The 23,912-nt window shown below is 44.4% G+C and overlaps 1 protein-coding gene across 1 annotated transcript in view; it reads right to left on the bottom strand.

Moving 5' to 3' along the window:
- Positions 1-23,912, bottom strand: part of slit3 (slit homolog 3 (Drosophila)) — a 166,471-nt gene that overhangs the window by 52,338 nt on the left and 90,221 nt on the right. Inside the window, exons 6-7 of the mRNA XM_068740660.1 lie at positions 18,890-18,961; positions 1,165-1,236 (exon numbers count right to left, since the gene is read on the bottom strand). Of these exons, the coding sequence (XP_068596761.1) occupies positions 1,165-1,236; positions 18,890-18,961 (144 nt within the window). The remainder of the gene's footprint in view (positions 1-1,164; positions 1,237-18,889; positions 18,962-23,912) is intronic.

The raw sequence follows: 23,912 nt of genomic DNA, 5'->3' as shown, positions 1-23,912 counted from the left end.
TTTAGAGTCAAACCCCCGCCTGGAGATAGCCACGTCCCAGCCCACCTCTGGCTCAGCCTTAATTACTGACAAGTAGGATTAAAACACAGGGGAGAATGGAAAGAGGCAGGGGGTGTGGAGAAAAGTGCTGCGCTTGTGTGGATGCGTGCGTCTGTTTGAAGCTGGTTGCCGGCGATAGCTTTTGTTGGGCTTATTTGTTGCGGGTGACTGAGGGGCATTGTGTGCGGTGTTGCTATGAATGTGTGCGTCTGATATGTGTGTGTTTCGTCCTGTGGGTTGCCGGGAACATCTTTAGTCCAGTGAATTACACTCAGAGATAGGAGCAGTGGGAGTTCTTGGCTTTCGGCTGGTTTATACTCCTGAATGGAAGCGACTCCACCAGGCGCTATCATTACCACTAATAGAATAGATAGACGGTGGAATAGGGCAGAAGCAAGGGATAATAATAAGGTGGAGAGATGAATGGACAGAAGGAAAGAGGGTAAGAAAAAGGAAACAAACTAAATGATCAGAGGATGCATTGAAATGTGTATGATAGAGATAAAGGAACCACAATGTAAGGTGGAGAGAGAAATAATAAAGGGAAAAGGAGGTGGTAGGAAAGAAAGATGAAAAACAAAGGAGCTGACAGGAGAAGGGACAAAAAGGAAGGTAGGGACAGAGAGGAGAGGAGAGGCAGAAGAGGAATTAGGGAGGGAGGAAAGGGGAAATAGGATGAACAGGCAGACGATGAAAAAAATACTGGTTATTGGTAACTTGATGCTCAATCTGATGCTGTGCTGGGATCAAGGTTCAAATGGATGATTCCGAACTACCAGGAAATATTGGAACCCCGCAATGTGATTGGCTGCTGATTGGATGCCGTTGCTCAAAAGGTGGAAAGACGAAATTGTCATAAAAGATAAAGGAACTGTTGAGATTTTGATCCTGTTTGTATTCAGCTGGTAAGCGCCTGTGTCTGCTGGCTCAGCAGAATTCACTCCCAGCGCTACCAGAGGAAAATCTCACGGGATTCGGGAAGACTCTGATAAGATGTCACGCCATTACAGTGATTACAATACGACGCTAAAATCCTTGTCAGACATCGAAACACAGAGGAAACACGCACACACATGTGTGTGTGTGTGTGCGTGCGTGCGTGTGTGTGATGTATGCTATACTCACAGAGTCCGCAGCTTGGGCATGTGGTTGAAGCTGGACAAGGGGATGAGGGTGATGTTGTTGTTGTTGAGGGTACTGGACCGGAAAAGAGAAAGAGAACAGGAAATATTGTTTACGGGTTTAGAATCCCTTACAGGTTATAAAAAGAAGAACGCTGGCGGACATTGGTTTAAAATCTGATGGACGTCCAATCGTCCAATGAAATTCATTGCAGAATGCAAATAGTGCTTTCACCTTTAGATAGATAGATGGATATACCATTTGTCTGTGAGTATTAGCGCACTCATAAACTACAACTAAAACAGAGAAAATTCCCAGAGGTATTGTCTGCTATAAATAGCTCGATCCGATGTTTAAAAATGTTGTGGTTCAGCTTCAAACCAATTTTGCCGTATAATCTTCCCGTTGGGAGAGTCCTCTGACCGCACGTGTTTACCGTAAACAAAATCCTTGTGCAAGATTTACACATCAGAAATTACTTCCAGTTCCAAAAACAAGGGGATAATCATGAAATATAAAAAAAGAGACTGTTCAAATGGCCTGAAGCTGGATTTCTTATTTTTTTAATCCATCCAATAATATTTTTTCTGGTGCCTCGCAGGAGCCAACATCCACACAAAGGCACTGCTTTGTTTTCCACCCCTCATTAATTTCCACTGGGCAGAAAATAGAAGCGCTTTGCTTTGCATATCACCTGAAACCGCGCGAAATCAAAGAGACATTGTTTCTGGAACGACGACGACTGACCGCCCATTTCTCTCTCTCTCTCTCCATGTAACGCGTTCATTTTTCACATCTGACAATGTATTTGTAATGCAAAGACAAAGCCGGCGCTCTCGGGGGGGAAAATAGCTCAAATTCAGGACAAGACTTTCTTTTTTATTTCTTTTTTTTTTTTACAGCATCTGCAAAATGTTTTGTATTTAAACACACGGTGCGACCATGGCGAGCGCTTGGATTTCACCGCCAAAGAGCGCCGATTGTTTAACACGCTGTCATCACAACTGTTTAAAATACGGTCATTAGTGAGGGTTTGCTGCGTTTTCAGCGACACCCACTCAGCCTTAAAATAGACTGCTTTTACGTCCCTCTGTCGTTGTTACGACTTCGCTTGCTCTTTAATTCTCTCTGCTTCCGATTCTCTTTCTGTATCCCGTCCTAGCCTAGCCTCAGCGGCCTTGGTAGACGGATTGAGTTTCACACTCGCTCTCTCACACACACACACATAAACACACATTCACGCACATACATCAGGAGCGATTCGATGGTCAGCCCTGTCAGGGGTGATTCCATCCTGTGTATATAATTTAATTGTGAAATAACAATAATTTCCCGCTGCAATTTCCCTGTCAGTTATCCTCCCACTAACTCCCGCTCTGCATCACTCCGCTTTAATAAAGCAGCGACTGGACCGGCTTAAGCCAAGATAAACACTAAAAACATCATTTAGAAATCCGCAAGTATGCTTTATATTGTGGCTACCCCCCCCCCCATCCCCATCTTATTTTACAAGCCTCTGGCCTTGGGTGCACTCTCAAAAGTAATGGTAAAAAAAAGAGAAGCATTTTAGCAAACAGGAGAATCGGTGGAGGAAGTTTACTGAGGAATCCTGTGAGGGAAATAACCTTAAATTTATAAATAATAAATTCCTAAAAAAAACGGTGACTCATCTCAAATGGAAATGTTGTCCGCATTTTAAAACTGAATCAAATTTCCAATTTCTTTTTTTTTTTTTTAACATCGTAAAAGTGAGTCAAATCTCCCGAGGAGAAGAGGATGGAGCACCTGTGAACTCCAACGTTTAATTCAAGTCATGCTTCAGAGCGTAAACCCAACGGGAACTTTCCACTGCTTATTGCCCTCCTTACATCAGCCTAAACTTTATAGTCCCGCAACCTTCATAGATCCTGACACGCCACCCTGATCCCACAACACAAAATCCCACAGTGGAAACCAGAACATTGGCCGAGGAAGCACAGGCCCATTTACCAATGTTTCACAACTGATGATTTAAAGTTGGGGGGAAATGATGTGCGTGGGGTGCGTTGGCATCCCGCGCTGTTCCCCGAGCGACGACATGCTTTGGCTTTTCACTCTGCTTTAAGAACCCATTTTACAGTTAACGTTGATAAGAATAGAATTTAGAGATGAAATAAACTAAGATAAACAGCCAGCTAGAAACATAGCACAATGTTTCCTGGGAGCTCTGAGGACATCTTAAGCTCAGCGGACGCTGCTCCAGTGTTTGGCATTAACTTTTCTTTATGCAGCCGTGGTTAAAACGACTCCAGACTGGTCCAATGCTGGTTGCGACACCCGATGTTTCCATTACAAGATGTCTACTCAGCCTTTTTGTCCTTAATTTGAGATAGGCTGCAGTGACCACCGCATTGGTGTGTCAGGAGAGATCAATGATCCCTGATGAGTGTGTGCGTGTGTGTTTGCTGCTGTATGTGTGTGTGTGTGTGTGTGTGTGTGTGCTACCGCTTAGTCTCAGTGTGTTTTCTTGACGCAGCATGTATTGTACATGCTCATGTGTGTGTGAAATATCGATGCAGTGGCCTCCGTTGCAGTAAAAGGGTCTCTGCAGTCAATGATGGAGGAGACTCTTTAGAGGCAGCCCACCGGGGAGATGTTATCGTGTGTGTGTGTGTGTGTGCGAGAGAGAGAGGAGAGTGTGTTATTATTGGTACCTTTGCTGCAGCCAAAACACAGAGGTCAAAGCCTTTCTCGTCAGTCTTTTCTCAATCACACAGAAAACAGCATTGAAAATCCCTTTCCCTGTCTTTCAGTAAAATAAACCTTTTGTCTGAAACAAGTTTTACCTCTCTGCAGACATGAAGTGCTGCACAGATGCAATAAATGTTCATTTACTAATGATTTATTACTTCTCTCCCCTGTTTAACGGGTTTAATGTCACAACCTCGTAGCAGAAATAAATCTAAATGCTAAATATTTTAAAAGTCGTTTAAGAAACGTAACAGCAATTGATGCAAGCAGACACTTCAGTGTGGGAAACGCCGCTGTTGTTATTGTCTTTGGGTCGAGTCGACAGTTCCTGCTTCTAAAATCAATATTACACATGTTCACTCAACCTGCGCGACCTTCAAGTCCAAGGTGAGGGTTTTTATCTTCATCCCCAGTGTTCTGCGTTTTCTGTCCCAGCGCAGGATGAAATGAAAACTGCATGAGGCAGAGGAACGAGGTTGAGCTGCTAACAATAAGGTCACGGTTTTGAATAAGATGTCCTCGAACGTCGCTTCTTCTAGTCGGGTCTCCCTGTAAGCTGTTTGCAAACGACGACTTCTGCAGATCACCAAGTCTCTGCGTGCCTGTAAAAAGTAACGTTTTCTATTAATCTCCATTGTGTCCATTCAGCCTCAGGAGACACCGATCAATATGCTGACAGAACATCTAAATGACTACAGCCCCCCATAAAAGACAACATAACAATGCAACTTTACGGCGGCGAACCAAACCAATATCGATTTTGCGCTCGATACGATCATTGTCTCGTGTAATCACTAATGTTTCACTTGTGGTCTGGCTAACATGCTATATGAGATACAGATATATATTTGTGTGACAGACTTATGCACCTTTGTGTCTGTACAATAGTTCCATCACTAACTGAAATAATCTTTAAAGTGCTAATCGGCCATTATTGAAAATTAGAACACCTATCTGAGAATGTATGACCCATCTTTTCAACAAGTGGAAGGGAAGCATTTTTTAGAGGCTAAACTTCCTCACAAAAATCCTCCCCAAAAAACAACAACCCAATTCATTTCAATTTTCTCCAATCACCTTGGAGTACGAGACTTATTTTGTGCTCATGCCTCTTTATATAGATAAAACGTCTGCTGCACTTGAATCTACTCCGAAATCAATAATCCATTGTGGAAATGAAACCACAAACTGAACGCACAACAAAGTGGTTTTATGACCCGATACTTACAACTGCAATGTTTCTCCAATTGATCCAGACCGTCTCCAAAAAGTACAAGGATCACAAAGAAAACTCTGATCTGACAAAAAAGTTCAGAAACCTGCACCGCTTTATTTTAAATTAATATTAGCAAAGACAGTTGGCCTGGGTTCGACGGGGACGATGCAAATAGTCAGATTAACGTTTCAATAATCTGGTTCATGTTTTAAATGCGTGACACATCTGACTCATTCGTGCCTGTGTAAACTACTCGCCCTTCACACAGCAGTAAAATCAAGTAGGGATTATTTTAAACAGCAGCTGGATGAGTTCATGCTTCATGTCGGCTGTTAAAAGCTGTGGCTTTTACTAACTTAGGTAGTGCTTTGATAGGGGGAGAAGGAAAAGAGGCAGATATACAGCATTCAATTAAGTATGAATTTAGTGTGTGTACTTTGCACTGGTTACACACGATAAAAATGTCAATGTAGACCATAATTAATGTTTACAAGGAAAATCCAAATCCCCCCACCTAACCTCCTGGATCGAATGCATCGGGTGTAAAATGGAGTGGAACACTGTTTCATACCAGCAGCTGATATAAAAAGCTTTGGCTGCAACATTTCTGTTTTCTAAATGGAGTCTTTACAGGAATGAAGTTAACCTTCCAGCACTATGAATTAAAAATCATTGATTCGAAATGTTATTTGGCAGAAAATAAAGTAGCGCAAAGAGCAAATGGGCAAACGGGGTAAGGGAAGTGTAAATCATAGGAATGAAACATTGATCGCTATTCAAAGCATTGTGTTGAAGATAGAGTGTAAATACAGAGAGAAAAAAAGATGGATTTAACATCTATTTTAATGTTTGTGTAGGGCACTCGTGAAAGTGCACGTGAGTGCTTATCATGTGCACAATGTGGATTTTCCTGATCCAAAAGAACAAGAGAGCGTGAATTCTCCCACTTCCGTGGTGCTAAACAGAAAACCGTTGTCTTGTAGTATCCCAGATGAAAATTGCACCTCTTAGAAGCTTAAATGTGAAACACGAAGATCATATTTTTTTAGCTGCACATCTAAAGTGTTTGTGACAAGAAACAACCTTTTATGTAACTTATAGCGCGTCCTGCAGCAGCTTTTCCTCTTTTTTTTTTTTTTAAATGTGATTTCTTACAGGAATTTATGGCTTGGAGAGCTTTCCCACTCAGATGCTGAAAGGCGGCCAACTGTCGAAAAGTCTGTGATATGTGTGAAGAGCCCTGAGCATCCTCCCTGAGGCCTCATTACAGCTACAGGAGAGGAGGCAAAGGAGACGCTCTCAGACACTCCACTGCTTCAATCGCTCATCGGAAGCCCTTCACACCATCCGGTATGGAGAACGACAGCGGCAACAGGAGGGCTCGAAAAGTCGCCCGGGTCACAAGACCGTTTAACCGCTACGCCTCCTCTGAGGTGGGGGATGGGATATATCTGTATATAGCCGGATGCGTGCGCCCTCCCATATAAACCATGCTTGTGTCCATCTGGAGGCTGCGCAGATGTACTCCGTCTCGCTGAGTCAGGCAGTGAGACCCAAGAACCCTTGACGGAATCGTTCATCTGAGAGTCAAACGCTAGCGTAGCCCGACGCTGCGCTCATGTGTGTGTCTGCCGGGTGCTGAGCTGACAAGGACGGAGAGCGTGTTAATCATGCATGTGACAATGTGAATAAAGGTTTGGGCGTTTTATGCGTTTTAATTTATTGTGTACGACTGAAACACAACTCCAAAGGTCCAGGAGTTCTGCAAATGGGCTTCAATAGCCTTTAGGTAAAAGAGTTGGGGTCTTTATGTGCGTCAATTGTCTGGTTTTTTACCTTTCCCACGGGGATTAATGGTGGTTTTTCGGCTGCACCCTGGCAGCTTCGAGTTAAATCATGTATGTCTTAGTGTGCTGGGGTTTATTGTATCTGTGCGTGTGAGTATTTGTGTTGATGCATATACATACACGTGTGTGTGTGTGTGTGTGTGTGGGGGGGGGTACTTTAATAAACTTTCAAGTGTTTGAACAACCAGTCGTGTAATTTACTCCTCTCATCTCTGAGAAAATGGACATTTCCAGGGTGTTGCCGTTGGAAACCACCCTGGGAAAGCTCAAATGTTTACAACCCAAACCGAAAAATCACAAAAGTTTGAGATAATTAGTCGAGACCCAATTTCCTAACTTTGCCGCGTTTCAGGCAGCATGGGTGACCTGATGCACCGAACAGTAATGTGGAACCGTGACATTTTAGAATCTGGTCTATTGTTTTCTTTTACTCTAAGCATTCCACCAACCCCCGCCAGGAAAAGGTTTCTGTCGCGGCTCTCCAGCCGACTGAATAATGGATGTTTGCACTCTTCTTGACGGAGGCTGCAAGCTTTTCACTTTGCATGACGGGCAGGGAGAATCTTTGTCCGGTAATGTGCCGAGCTCCTGGCCACGAGTTATGGCTGATTGAAATAGGCAGGCGTCTTTTGAAAACGCTGCTCTTTGAAGTGGGGCGTAAATGAAAGCCCGAAATGTGGATTCAAGTTACGAAAGCTGCCCCCAAAACCGCCTTCTCATGATGTTGATTTTAATCAAATGATCTTGCGCTAAGTAAACAGGAATGCAGGCCGATTCCATGCGGCTTGGCAGACGGCTGGAGAGAGAGAGAGAGAGAGAGAGAGAGAGAGTTTTTTCCTGACAGAGCTCGTTGGACAGGCTTTCTAATATTTCCTAATATTTCCAACTTGGTTTTGTTTTTTTGTTTCGGTGGGGGACAAATACAAGAAAGAAGAAATGTCCACAAAGATCCACAGACTCCATCTCTTCCCGATTCTCCTCCTCTCCTCTCATCGTCTTTTAGCACAGCTTTTTTCCTCATACCTCCACCTCTTCCTCCTCTTCCTCCTCTTCCCCTCATCACCAGCTCTCCTCCACTTTCCTGTCCTACCTCCCAGGGGGATGTGATTAATTGTGAGTGGGTCGGAATGCTGTCACGGAGCTCTTCCATTTTATGATGCTATTCCCACCTCTGCATGCGCTCTTTAAGCCCCCAACCCCCCCCCCCCCCACACCCTCCCCTTAACACCTATAGTAGACTTTAAATCTCATTTTAAAGCATCTCTGCAATACATTAATGAAGAATTTAAATGTTGTAGCTAGCTAGTTTAGCTTAGCTATTCTTATTCTGATTCGGTCCAACATTGTGTTTCGGTGCACAATATAAAGAGAATAAATACAAAGAAAACAGGCGACTTTCTGGTGTCTTTCTTAGAGTACTGCAGTACATTCAGTTATAACCACGCCTATCGTATCACTCTGACGCCCCACCTGAGGATGCACAAGTACCCGAGTGTCCTTACTGCACCAGCGTGGATTCAATCCCTTCCCTGCATCCCACCTCATTCCTCTCCCCGGTGTCTCTCAAAAGCTGCACACACCAGCCAGAGACCAAAAGTCAGGAAGAAAAGAATCAGCTGTGGCACGGCGGGCTACAAGGCCGACCCAAACAGTCCCATCAGGAAGAATGTGAGATGCTACGGTGGCCAGCAAGGCATCTTTCTGCTCCCTGCGTTCTAACTGACGCTTTGTCTCCGGCTCAACAAGCCCAAGAACGCTTCATGAATCCACTATCCTCTCACCAACGGACACGGTAAACCATCTCTTTATCTCTTCTCCAGGCGCTTCTTCTCTTCTGACCCCCCCCCCCCGGATGCCGCATCCCTCTCTCTTTCTCTCTCTCAGGTCGGACTTTCTTTGCCAGGGAGCTGCTTGTTTCCAGGTTGTGACGGCTGATGCAAAAACAAGTCAAAAGGCCAGCCAAACCAAAATCACCCATTCTCCTCTGACTCAATTGCGAACACACACACACACACACACACACACACACACACACACACACACAGACACACGCACATTCGGACACGCAGTATGGATTGCTGCTAAGATGCATACACATACAAGAGGATGTGGTTGCATTATAGGTAAAAGACGCTGCTGTATATTGATGACATTTACTTTCACACACACACAAGTATTACAAAACTTGAGGTTCCAGAAAGGTTCATTTCAGGGGCTTCCATCCAGCGTCCACACGCAGGGCACATTAGACAGATCTGGAAGCAGGATGCAACCGCAGAAATGTAATCGTTACCGGGGGCGACCCAGGCTGGACACACACCAACTGCACGAGGGATATTTTGACATTTACATGTAAGGCAAGAATACACACAAACACAGATCGGCTTCCTCAACCCACTAAACCTTGCTTGGTTCTGACAGTTGTACCAGCTTTAAAAACAACTACTCTATTCAGAAATAAAGCAAGTTCAAATTACAATTACGTCAAAAATAGCACGAAAACACACACACAAAAGGCATTTGTCATTTCTGAGTGGTTTTGAAATGTTAAAAGAGTGGATGCATTCTTCTTGTAGAGTGCAAATTGTCCAAGTCAAGGTAATGTGCTTTGGAGGCAGTCTTTGCATTTGTGTCGGCTGATTTCCTTACAACAGCACTGCAGTGGTTCCCATTCCAACACATGCACATCTTTTTAAAGAAACGTTTTCAAACTTGAAGCCAAGAAAGTTTGCAGAATAACGGAGGCTCAGTAGGAGTGAGGCTGGGAAGTAACAGCTCAGTGGGTAGAAATAAATTCATGCCTCCAGCTTACAAGCTTGATGCACGTCACTCCATTCTTCTAGTTATTCTCTCTTGGTGTTTAAAAGATTTATTCTGGGTCTCACTGCTTGAATGATCGCTCAGCATGCACGACTAAATCCTATTGGTTCGGGCAAATTACATCAAGGGGGTAGATTTTACAGACATGTATTTGCCTGCAAAGCAGAGTGATTGATTGTAATCTAACTTTTGTATATCAATACATTGCTGGTGTGTTGCCTTTTAAGCACCGGGAACAGAGGTGCACATGTTTGGTATAATTACAACCCAATTTACCTACTGAAGTAAGTCTTTTTGATTCTACGGAAAAAGAGAGAGAAAAGGGAAGGCAGGAATTAACGGAAATAAAAGAACAAAAGCAGGAGGAAAGGGGGATGAGAGAATGGAGGAGAATGAGCGTATACAGTACATATACTGAGAGAAATAAGAGTATACAGTACATATACTGTGTGTGTGTGTGTTACATGCTGAGTGAAAGTCACCTTGTGGAGCTACAGTGCACTGAGCAACTCAGTCTGTCTCCCCTTATGAATTATGACAGTCAATTGGCCAAGAACCCCCCACACAGAGACACACACTCACGCAGACACACACACACACACACACACACACACACACACACCCTCTTACAGAAAGCTTTGCTTCATGGAGGAAAGTGGTCATAAAATATGCAGCTGTTCCCCGGCGCTTCAGAGTGCTTCTCAGACCTCTCGATCGACTCTGCCGTGTTTGTGTGGACGCGTCACGTCGTGGCAGCGTTCACTCGTTCATCCACTCGTTCATCCACTCGTTCTTCCACATCTCTGACCATCTCGCCTTGTTTCTTTGCCACCAAGTTTCTGTCTGTCTAGATCCACAGTTTCAGTTTTGGAGAAGCGGAATTAATTCCAGCGCAGTGGACACTATTTCAGTGACACCTGACCTCCTTTTCATTCTCTCTCTCTCTCTCTCTCGTCATTTTTCTGTGATATCAGCAGAACACTGTCCTGCATGAGGAATTCAAATAGGGTTCGACTAGGGAGTGTTCCATTTTTCTTTTTAGACTTGTATATACATTCAGGGGATGCAGGTAGGAAAGGTTTTTTCCCCTGGTTGTCAACGATGGAGAAAAATAGGGTGGGATAAAAAAAAAACTAATTCTATATAAATAAAAGGAACTTTTATATAGACAAAGTAGATTCTAAGCGCAAATCACCATGACAACCCAACTCCACCAATCAGGCTCCAGAAGGGACGGGATAATTAAGAGAAGATAATTTGGTATTTTGTGTAAATATGTTATTGGCATTCAACAAAAAACGCCTAGAATTACACTTACACAGCGAATAGTGAAACATGATTACCACAGACACCTGAATCTGGACCGAACCACCTGTGAGTTCTGCATTCTGAACATCTGCCATCTATCCCGATCCATCCCCCTGCGACTCCAGAGCAGAACACAAACAGTGCAGTGAAATAAATGTTGTCCCTGAACATAATCCAGGCAGCAATTAAAGTTCCCTCACAAATGCATCCGCTTCCACAATTTATGCTAAAATAAATGATACTTTAAGACAGGATTGCATCTGTTGATGGTTACAACTATAGCATCAATAAAGTGATTTAAAAAAAAGTTGTTTTACGTCAATGATGGGATTTTTCTCTTTTTTTTCGTGCAAAACTTGAAAAGGACAATTTTCAACAGCGGCAGCAAAAATGAACTAAAAGTCCATCACCTTCAGAAATAAACCCTTTCAGCTCGGAAGATGAACGATTCATGCCGCGCCTTCCGTCTCTACATTTTCTGACTGTGATTGAGATCCCTTTGAAACATGAGACTGATTTGTTCTAGTTATATATGCAAACGATCAAGTACTTATCATCTATTTTCATTAATCCTTGATGTCAGCAGAGGAAAAAAAAAAAACCTCACGTCTGATTCAACTGGTTGGAGGCTGGCTTGTGAATAATTATTGATTAATCAGCTTCATATTAGCCTGACGTGGCCGCCCTGCGGTACTCACGGAATACTAAGAAGCATTTGCACATGTGGACGCGTCCGAGCCACACATAAACTATTCCGGAAAGAACACTCTGTAAAATCACGATTGTCTTCCATATTGTTTTCTCCCTTGGTGTGCGAGTGTGCAAATGCGTCCCCTTTCTCCAGCTTATTGGGATGCAAGGCCTGATCCCATCGAGTGTGAGCTGTCCGGGCTAACTGTGGAGTCATTAGCGCGCTCGTTAGTCCAGTTATGTTAAATCTAAATTACCATTCATCATCACACAGGGACCCATCATTCACTCCGATGCGGCCTGGCAGACACAGCCGCTAACGGGTTTAACTGATTCAGAGGCATGCGGACACACTGGCTAAGACACAGCGGAATTCCAAATCAGGAGTTAGCTATGTGCTAAGTGTTTTTTAAATAGATTATGTGCTATTGATTGATACGCTGCAGATCATTAGCAATGATTGGCTTGCCCTTGTGAATCCGAACTATTCACGCAATGGACTCTTCTTATGGAGCCGATGTCTGTGGCTCTAATCAGAACATTGCAAAAGAACACTTAACTTCAGTCATGTTAAATACGGTAAACAAAAACAGAGTTAAACTCAGATCAAAGTCCCGGTTTCAAGTTGTGCTGTTTGTCTCCCAATGTCAGCGATGCAACCGAACAAAGTAAGAGATGCAAAGTGTTCGGGTTGAAGCAGAAGAGCGCCGGCTCTGGGCATTAAATGGGCTCTCACGGAGGAGAAACACACGTTGGCACTCATAGTTGCGACGGGGGGGGGAGGGGGGGGGGGGGGGTCTGCCATCTGCACTGGCGTGAGTTGGGAAGACTAGGAATTCTCTGGAATGAAAACGACACCGCGGCTCTCCTCTGCCAAATATATAGACTGTGTTTATCGCATAATTACATTTCCACTTGTGCTGTGTTTATTAGACTTACAAGTTTGAGCACATACAGCTGTGGCCATCAAAGACCTTCCAACCCCCCAGCAGAATCAATGTATTAAGCAGAAAGCCGACTGAGGGGCCGTTTAGTCTGGGCGTTCTTCTCGGTCTTTAAGGGAAGTCTTCCATGTGTTTGTGGCGGCATTTGTGTTTTCATCATCATCAAAAAAATACGAAATTAGCAGGATAATATTTCGTTTTTGCTCGTTTCATTAATCAGAGCCTATTACCTATAAGCTTTTGGGTCTCTCGGTTGTCCTAAATCAGACTCTGGTTGCTGGTTCCTGCAAGAATTCGTGTGGCTTTCTCCCACTCTGCAAGCTAGGATCATGTTAAACATGGAGGATGGCGCCAAGTGGAAAACACGAGGTTGTAAATGTAACGCTTCCATCAGACCCATTTTTGCCTTCTTGCCCTCATCCTAAAAAGCTGCCGCACCATCACCACACCGCTGCCACCACAGCAAACAAGACGAGAAGAGGACGCCTGCATCACTATTTTAATAATTCTATGAAGTCGTGGCGCAGATCTGTTCACGGTGATGTCAGGTACGGGTCACAAAGATAAACGTGCCGAAGTAGAACGAGCCAATAACGACACGCAGTCGTGCTTCAGCAGCAATCACCATTGGACAAACCACTTGTTTAGAATAATTGTGCAGCTCTAATTGGTTCTGATAGGCCTTTAATGACGAACGCGACTGGGCCGCCACGGCTCGCAATCTGTTAAAGTGAGTGAAGGGCGGGTCGATCGCTCCGTGTGCAGACGACGCGGGGAAGACGTCGGGGCCTTTTGATCAGACGCACACACTGGTTTGGCACTTCAGCGTCCCCTTACCAAATCAGGGCAGACAATTTAGAAACGACAGCTGTTTTCATCTGCAGTAATCATAAATGGTACTAATTCCTGGCGGGGCTACACAGGACGCAGGCGCGGGGGGGGGGGGGGGGGGGGGGCTGGTAGAAACAAAGAATAACCCCGGGTTTAGCAGCTTGAGCGGTTGCCACGTTTCAAAGGTTTCAGAGTTTTTAGCTTTCATATGAACGTTGTTTATTTAGTTTTTACCATAACCCTCATACTTTCTTAAGCTTTAACTTGACCACATATGAATTTGCCTTGATTGAGATCCGTCCCTGACTTTACTGCAATAATAAACTGTTTTTAAAAAAATTTTCATAGCGGTGAAGCTAATATGAGCGCGCATACACTTTCCTGCACTTAATTTGAGGTCGATGAAAGGAACGTCGACGAAAAGGGGGCCGTTAACAGGGGACTTCAAAAGCTCCTACAAACATAAGAATGAGTGGCAAACTGACTACGAGGTAAGAACCCAGAAACAATGCTTTCTGCTTCTGTTCCAATGGAGGCCAGCCTGAGGACAGGTAGGGCAAAGACAGTCAGGAATGTCAATGCATTATCTTGTGAGAGTGGCAGTAGGGGGGGGGGGGTCTGATCGGTAAAGGCTAATAGTGGAAGACAGAAGTAGGGAATTCTATTTAGGTGCATCTGTGTGTGGGATTCAGCTCGTTTATGCACGTCATCCGGGATCAAATCAGCCAAATGTTACATCAATACACTGAATCTATTCTTATGGAATGAACTTTCCTTTTAAAAGTTTAAGACACGGGGTTCTCATTTCTGCATCGGCCACATTAGCGAGCGTCAGATGAGGTCCTTACTTTGAGAAACGTCGATCTGATCGCCGTCGCTGATCTGGAACCAACGAAGGGCCAAATTGAGACAGTCAGTCAGACACTTGTTCCATCAATAATTAATACGGCTCCCTCTCATCCTTTCAATCTCTGCTCCATCATCTTTGTTGTTTCCCCTGGTTTCATCTCTCACTGCTCCCCGATGTCTTCGACACCTTTCAGTCCTACATCCATTTCCTCTTTCTTGTCTCTTTTTTCCGATGCATCTTTCTCCCCAATACGGCCCGATCCTCTTGATTTGCCTGATCTTGTATCCGTTCTAACTTTCCCTCCATCTTCCAGGTGTCTCTCCTCTTCGTCTTCCTCTGGGCGCCTCCCTTTTATCTTTTCTTGTCTCCACATACATCTTTGTATGTCCTGCCTCTCCTCTCCATCTCTTCCTTGGCTGGCGTCTTCCCCACCTCCTCGTCAGGTTCACCAGCAGATTAATAAATTATGTCAGAGAAACTGGCTGCTTTCCTGACACGGATGCGCCACTCCTTTATCCCCCCCCCCCTCCCTTTTTGAGAACACTCCCCATCCCAACTGCAACTCTCTCTTGTCTCGTCCGGCAAAAAACAAAAGAAAAAGAAAACAAGAGAGAGGGAATGTAATTGCAGCCCTTTTGTGTCTAAATAAATCAAAGGCGTACAGCGCCCTTATTTTACAACCCCGATCCACCACCTTCATCCTGGCAGCCTTGGAAGAGACAGCACAGATGGAAGGAAGTATGACTAAAGAGAAGAGGATATCAAGGGAAATACCGAGTAAAATGGTGTTCAGTCCAATCCATCTTTCTTCCTATAAAGCGGCTCAATGAGAGCAACTCTTACTCCGGAACATAAAGAAACAGCAGCTCAGACATTTTTGACGGGTGTTAATCTCTCAGAAAATATAAACGACTTCTTTGAGCCAGTATTCGTTCACCCCAGAGAAGGCCGTGGGCCGGTTCCGCTCCAGTGTGACTGATACATATTTTATTTGATGTACTTCTTGGTGACGCTTTATGTTCCGACGTTCAAAAGAGCTCTAAGGGGCGCCTCAGTATTATAAATGCTGTTTTTATTCCTGCTGATGAAAAAAAGTAAATTAAAATGTGAAAATCTAGCATCGATTTGCAATAAAAAAAAGGAAATAATGATAACACTTCTAATCAATGCACATCATTTTGAATTCTGTGTAACAAAAGGGTGTAAATCCTTTCATGTCGTCTGGTTTATTTATTTATTTCAACAGTTGCAACAAGAGCAATGAAAGAAACAAACTGAAATCCATTCAGCAATTTCTAAAATGAGCCCGTCGTCCTAAACTGGAGCGTTCGACACGTCGATGCTGCTCCAGTGAGACACAAAGCGACTCGGATAAAAAGCTGATTTAAATGACTAGATTCGTTCATGTGCAGAGTCATTAGCGACGCGCGTGCGCACGTGCGGCTCCTCCGCTAGTTGTTGCATACACACACACACAAATGGCTGCAGCACACATACAGACACACAAGTCTCTCACACAGACTTTAACATCAGTGACTGATCATCAGCGTGAGCTTCATTGTGTATTATTGATCACTTTTGAAAACGCCACACAAAAAATGTGTAACAAAGACACACACAGATAGATGAAGAAATAACCAAAAAACATGGAACCATTTCAACAATTCCTTCTCCCCGTCACAACTTCCTGTTTATTATCATCGTTTCATGCATTTATTTTTATTCTTTTAACGTGGAGATCTCTCACCCGAAACAAAAGTGCAATTATGATTCTTCCAAAATGCCATGGCAACGGCATGGCTGTTGTGTTTACCAATGGTAAAAAAAATCTCACACAACAAATCCTCTTTCAATAATATAAAATAGAAGAAAGCGGAGACTCCCCTACTGAAGCGAGACTCATTTCATTAACAGCAATACCGCCTGATAACTATTGATTAACTAATGGATTAATCAGCTAATCGTTTCTGGAAGAACCCGCCCTTCGACCTCAGCTCAGTCATTTCAACCTCAGCCATAAAACCCGGAAATGATTCACAGAGTTCGATATGAGAGGAAAAAACAAGATTGCAATGAAGCTTCAAACACACACACACACACACACACACAAAAATACACACCTACCTGGTGCAGTCACATGACCTCCAGGGGGTTATCTCTATCACTGCATTTCATGCTACGGTCAAGAAGTTAACCTCAGGCACTGGGGAGATGGCGCTGCGTGTGCGTGCGTGTGTGTGTGTGTGTGTGTGTGTGGGAATATGGAAAAATATGCATAAGCCTCTGCAGGAGTGTTTGTGTGTTAAGATGGATACAATAAAGATCACTCTAGAATGGCATGCTGTCATTCATGCCCTTCGCTCACATGCACAAATACTTAAATGCACACGCGCGAGCGCACACACACACACGCACCTTTATTAAAACGTCAACATTCAGTGAATATACTGTGCGCTGTCACGCTGTCTGATGTGAATGTGAGCCGCTGCGTATTTACAATGAATTGTAAATCCTGCAGAGTACTCAGCTGTCAGAGTCTTATGAATTGCTAATATGTTGTATCTTGCACTGCTGATCCGCCTCCATCTGCCCCCCCCCCCCCCCATCACTTCCATTGTGCACTGAGAAAAAGAAAATATAAAAAAGGGCAGGGAAAGAAGCATAAAACCAGAGTTTGGAGAGAGGACATTAAGCCTGGAAAGGAAGCCACGGCAGGGTGAATTATTCAAAGATCGTAAAATTCTACGTTTTTGGTTGTAATTAAAATAAACCCAAGCTCATGCAAACATCAAACGTTGACAAATTGTTTGCTTTTCTTTACAGTATTTAAAAGGCACATTTATTTTTTACAGGCCACACCTTGAAGAAGAATTAACAGGCGGTGTAGAAACAGAATATAAATAATCATTAATCATGGTGAACCTTTCAAATAATGATGACAACTGTGATGCTGATTTTCCAGCCCTCTGTTGAACCTCTTCCCTCTGGTCTCTATTTCCCACGGAGACATTGGGATGATGTTTTTTGCAAACGGTCTGTTTTTTATTTTAAATATAAACATATTGGGTTAATATTTGAAGGATTTTACATAACGGTCTCCAGTTTTAATTACGTGCCTCCTGTAATGTAGCTTGATGAAGTACATCATTATGCGACAATGGGTCAAATCCCAACCAGAAGCACTGCTGGAGTTTTAAGGCTTCATACATAACTGATAGGGAGACGTGCTGCTGCCACAAAGCATTCTCAAGCACCTCCTGTTACTCTTCAAATTACAAATCGGCTCTTGCTTCCCCCTGCGGATTTCACCCCTTTCCTCTTGGGGATTAGCTATTTAAGATCGGCATCCAGCCCTGCGCGGCGTGTTACAGACGACGGGTCGGGACAGTCCTGTCAGCCGTCTCATTTTCTGCTCTTGTTCTTTTCAATCATGTGCTCCTCCTCCTTCCTGCTCTCATTGTTGGATTTCATCAGCAGCCTCTGTCTTTATTTCTGCCTTCGGAAACAAACGCTCTAATGACAAATTCAGTGATGATATCTCTTCTTCCGCCCGATGTGCTGCCAGCAAAGCTGCACACGTCTAACAAAGGAAGGAGCCCTATTTGTTAACTTTTCCCACTTCAGTATTGCACATTCTTTTCTATATGTTGGCACAAACACAGAGAGAAGCAACATCTGCCTCTGTGCATGAATACATGCACACACACACACACACACACACACACACGTAGACACACTTATTGACATATAACGACACACATCTGCACCAAAGCATAAAAGTGCAGAGAAGGTAGGCACCTCCTCGACGGCGGCTGTACGTCTCGAACATCCTGACAAACGGCCGGCTCTAGAAATGTGGACAGATCACACACGCACGCACGCACGCACGCACGCTCACACACATATGCACACTCGATCACATAGGCAGCTGGAGGCAAACGCACGAGAGCATCGGCGTACAGCCGTATGCTCAGGGAAACACGCACATGCAGCAGCACAGATGGTGCAGAGAAACCGCAGGTGGTTGTTGCGTAGTTTTTCTCACTCTTCTGTGAGCCTGTTTTCCCGTGCGTTATAAGTCAAGGGCAACAGATTTAGCGGCGAATGAACACGCTTCCTCTTTCCAGGAAATCCTCGCACACACATATAACACAGGGACGTCTCAAATGACAGATGTCATGCAAAGAACTGCATTTTCTGTAACAAAACCACATTCAAGTTAAAGCTACACCCGTGTGAAGATGGGCAAAGAAAAGAGACAGGATGAAAAAGTAGATAGAAGGGGAAAGAACGAGGGAGGACGTGGAAGAGACGAGAGGACGGGAGAAGAACAAGTGTCTGCATCACCTGATGCAGACAGGAGGAGAGCGCAGGACGGGTCCCTGCTCCGCGGACGACACATGACAGCATGTGGAGTGGAGGAGAGGAGGAGAGCAGGAGGAAGAGGAGAAAGAGATGGAGGAGCGGTTTTTTTCTTTCTTTCTCTACTTACAGGATCTCCAGATCGCGCAGCGCTCTGAAAGCTCCATCTTCGATGCAGCTGATGTGGTTGCTGTCCAGTTGCCTGCAGCCACGCACACACGGGAAGACACACACCCACAGATAAGAGAGAGAGAGAGAGAGCGAGAGATGGGTGAGAGTCAGGCGCAAGTATGCATGGTCGGCTCAGCTGGGGGAGGGACTAACAAAAGACAGGTTCCCTGAATGAGTGTGTGCGTGTGTGTGTGTGTGAGGTGATCCCATAGTAAGTGGGCTTTAAGGTAGTAGATAGGAGACACTGCCCTGACTCCCAGACCCCCCCCCCACACACACACACACACCTCCACCCTCTAAGGCTACCCGGTCCAGACGATAGCGCGTGAGCTAAGGTTAAGTCTCTCACCTCGGTGCTGGTCAGGCCAGCCCTGAGGAGAGGAAGAGAGGAAGAGAGGAAGAGAGGAAGAGGAGAATGCCAGAGAGGAGACCGGTATGCTGAAGTGGCCTGTCCGGCGTCAGCCTATCACCTCCCTCCCCTGCTGCATGCCCAGTGCGCACTGGCCACCGGAAGAGAGTGAGGCGAGAGAGGTAGGCGCAGTGAAGAAGAGAGGGAGAGAGCTTCTAAAGCCCACCCTGCTTGTCTGTTCTGTAAATATTAATTGCATTTTCTCTTCTTCCACTCCTCCTCCTCTTCCTTTCCTCTCCTCCCCCATGTGTTCTTTTACCCCCCCCCCCCCCCCCATGTAGTGAAAGAGGGAGTAATTTCATTACATTAGCCCAGCCAATCCATTAAGGGCCTTTACCGGCTCTGTCACTGAAACAATTTTATTAAAAGGAAAGCCTCTGTAAATCAACCTAAAGTCACGACTCTGCCTCTCTTCCCCTTTCCCCCCCCTCACCCACTCCCTACTTTCTCCCCCCTCCCTCCCGCCTCCGTTCCCCGGGCCCCCAGATGCACCCTGTTCTCCATCATCAGCCGTTGCTTTTACTTTAATTTGCTCGGGTCTCTATTCAGCCCTCCCTCCCCGCCACCGTCCATCCACGAACCCAACAACCCCAGGAAACTCACTTCTCCTTTCTCGTCCTTCCTCTCCTCCTACTCATCCCACCATCCATTCTACTCAGTATGCGGAGGAGCAGATGAATGGAAAGGCAAGGGAAGGATGGATATGTAGAAGATTTTTAACTAGATGATTGGCATTTATGGTGTCACACAGACACCAAAAAGCATCTTTAACATCCAGAGTCTCATCCCCTTCCCCATCCCATCTCATCATTGCCTCTTTCCATCCCTAATCCCTTTTTGTCTGACTCGTTTCCGAGCATCCGTGTTCTCCATTTTTCTTGTTCGTTCCACGTCTTCATTCCTTCATAATCCATTTTTTTTACTCTCTCCGGCGCCTCTTGTCTTTGAATCCAATTCACCTTTTCTCTTCTCAAACTCCATCCTATAACTAACTATAGCGCATCCATCATTGCTTCACTTCAGAGAAAGAAAAAAGAAATTGACAACAGAAAATGCTCAGGAAGCCAGTTGGCACCGGCATGAGCTGCACGACATTTACATTTACAGACTTTGCACAAAATCAGATTACTGCACTTGTTTGATCAGGATACTCGTCAGGGAATTTCCGTGCGGCAGCAACAATGTGCACGACAGCGATCATTGAAACTGTTTAGAGATAAGGGCGTCTTATTTTTGACGGGCAGATACGTCTGAGTTGATTAACTTAACACGGCTGCTAGGATCACAGCAGCACTAAATATGGATGCATTTCTTTAAAAGCTACAATTTACATTTATTCTTCCTTTTTTTTTTTTTTTGCTACTTATTGGAAGAAGAGAATGTGTGAACGTGAGCATCTGTTTAACAACCGACTCCAAACACAGTGATTCTGGGGATCACACCACCATATGGCTGCACCATGTTTGTGCTTGATGTAATTAAGAGGCTTATGTTATGAAGGCAAACTGGCATCCAGCCTGATCAGCCATATGGAGACTAACAGCAATGTAAAAGGCATTGACGCCTTCGTACTACAGCGCTTCCTGTAGCGTTAAGCATTCAGTGTACGGCTAGGGTGAGCCTGTTCTGGAGAATCAGGAGGTCTGCTGAAGGGAGTGTCTTCTGATTCATCCAGGTACCGACAGATCCAATCCTCAAAACTATCCGAAACCTCAACCACATGGCAGAGCTGTCCAATTTTCACTGACTTTTTCCCTTAACGGTGAAACTTCCCTACAAAAGCTATCGCTAGAAAGTCTTGTAGGAAGCGTGGATAAAAAAAGAAATGCTGGAAGTGGATGTGAAAGGTTAGCTGGTGATTCCCCAAAACAATCCCAAATGTCTGGTGGGTCGGATGCCATGTTCTGCATCCTGTCATCTCCAGAAAGTCTTTCTATCTTTCTTCTCCACACCTCTGCTGATTAGACTCCACCATTTCTTTACCTCCATGTGAGGATGGGAGATTCCCATCACGTCAGTGTGGAACTGTCATCTCCATCATTTTAAGAACAGATGATCCCTACGCTCCCAAAAATGTCACATCTGTGATTTTCATGTGTTTGTGAATGTCTGCTGGATTGACGTTGTACTCCGTGATCCATCCTCATCCGCGGCACGACGGCTTTGTTCACCAAGCGGCCCGATTAGTCGAGACTCGATAGGTGTCGTTCTGTAACGAGGGCGTGCCCCATGTGCATGCGTGGGGATATAGCCCTTTCTTGCCTGTGTGTGTGTGTGTGGGGGGGGGGGGGGGGGGGGGGGGGCTTTTATGATTTCAGATCTAGGGATGTTTGTTACAGGGGATATAACCGGGGGGGGCAGAATTTAATTTCCTTCCATATAATTAGTTGTTGTGTTTAATCATGTCTATCATAAGACTTATCGGCAGACTGATTCATTGCTTCCCTCTGCTATCATCTGGAGCACAAGGAAGCAGACACACACACACACACACACGCTGCTCAATTAATCTATCAGGGAGCAACCACTATGGACTAAGTAATTTATGAAAGGACAGAGGAAGCAAGATGGGATAGCAGGGGTTCTATTCAGCGCAAAATACTGATTATTTCAAAATAAACACAGACATTCTGACAAAAAATCATTAAAAAAAGATTCAATTTGCCAGACGGAGCTCATTTGTGTCCAGAAAGGAACGTCACGCTAACTAACAAGGGCTGCACATGTAATAAATATTGGGCGTATAAGCGCTGATGGGCTGCATCTCTATTTATCGCTTCGATAGACCTCTTTGTATGATTTGGTGGAAAGCGGCACGTTGGAAGGTGAACGACACAAAAAACAGAATTTATAAAGTCTTGCTTGTCTCGATTTAATTTAAGATGGGAACAAAATGTTCATGTCGCAAGAAAACTGACATTATTGACTTTTAAACCTTCACGTCATCGCTGCTAAAATGTAAATATGATTTATAAAATGGTTACGATTACGAAATAAAAGAAGAGTGTCCGGTTCAGGGAAAGGCTGTGGTTTGGTTGAAATGACTACTTCTTCAAAGATAGTGGAGTTGTGTTGTCTTGAGTACAATAACAAATACTTGTGTGATCTCTTCCTCTCTACTTACTCCAGGAAATCTGAACAAAAATGTGTTGCATTCGAGATTTTTAAAGTCATGCCACAAAGATCTGCACAATATCCTCTACCTTCTTGCGTGCTTCATCTGCGGGGTAAAAATTGTCACCTTGCTGCCGACGCTAATTCATGTTTAGACAGAACTATTCCAACGTAAGTGAGTAACGATGTGAAAGGAAAACCAGCGAGGAGAAATACAGCGAGACGCCGCGTGGTTAAAAAAAATGAGAAACAAAAATCACAGATTGTTTGAGAGAAGAAAGCAAAGAGTAAAAGAGAGAGAGGTAAAGGATAAGGAGGATGGAGATAAGAAAGACAAATAGTCAAGACCTGAGAAAACACGGACGGAAAGAAAACACGAAAGCCTGCAGAGCACGGAGTGGAGAGTGGCAGATACGTGGATTAAGGATGGATGTGATGGGAATACCTGACGAATGGAGGGCCTCCTCTAGCCCTTAGCATTCTGCAACATTAAAAATCTCTCTTCACCACTCTTTATGGAATCATGTCATGACATCAGCATGTTTGCAAAGCAGGCGCCGCTGTGATGTTGATTAATACCGTCGATTCTTGGAAATCGCACGCTGTAAAAAACCTGCGGTACAGTCGACGTCCGATTAATGCAGGGTGGCTGGAAGCGTGCCCGCCTGGCCGGCCCTGCATGCACTAAATAATGGACAATTTGGGGAATAAAAGGCAGACTTTTACTTGCAAATGGTGCTTTGCTTTTAGTGGATGCAATAGTACAGGAAGGCCCTGCGTTTTTCACATAATTATGAGCCCACAACTGTCTGATTGTGTTTCAGAGCGACATTAGTTCAAGCTGCCAAGGACAGCTTTCCATCAAAGTCTTCATTCTGGTTGTTTATTTAAATACAATTCTAAATAGCTCTAAACCTTACTTGAAATTAAAAGGATTAGAAGATAAAGGAAGAGTAAAAATAGACAGGCGCTCATTTGCCTAATGTCAGAGGATTTGCCCTGCAACCCTCTCCAATCCCACACGCAGAATAAGTGTCTGTCCTCGTGAATCTGAACCGACACAATCTGAGCAGCGCGTTTCCCCTCGATGTTCGCTTAAGTGAATCTTACATCAAAACAGAATTGCAAATCCCACCAATTTGCATCTGGGGATTGGGTTCGGGTTATGTGAAGATTCATATGGAGCGCATTTACATTTTCTCCCTCCTGACTCAGTTGGTCATGACCTTTATATAATGAGCCCCATCCTGTCGTTTAAAGACGATGATGGGGGGTATAAGCACTGTTCCTCCATCATCTCCCGGATTTATTCCTCACATGTCACCTGGTGTCACCTTTGTTTACAGATGTTCGCCTTTCATTAATAATTGTTGAGCATCGGTGTTGAGATAGTCGAGCATTATTGTAATTGTGGTTTTAAAACAACAACCGGAGACAAGCATCTGCAACGAGAGGAACT

Source organism: Brachionichthys hirsutus, chromosome 6 (assembly GCF_040956055.1).
Source record: "Brachionichthys hirsutus isolate HB-005 chromosome 6, CSIRO-AGI_Bhir_v1, whole genome shotgun sequence".
NCBI lineage: Eukaryota > Metazoa > Chordata > Actinopteri > Lophiiformes > Brachionichthyidae > Brachionichthys > Brachionichthys hirsutus.
This window is presented reverse-complemented; position numbering and strand designations above follow the sequence as displayed.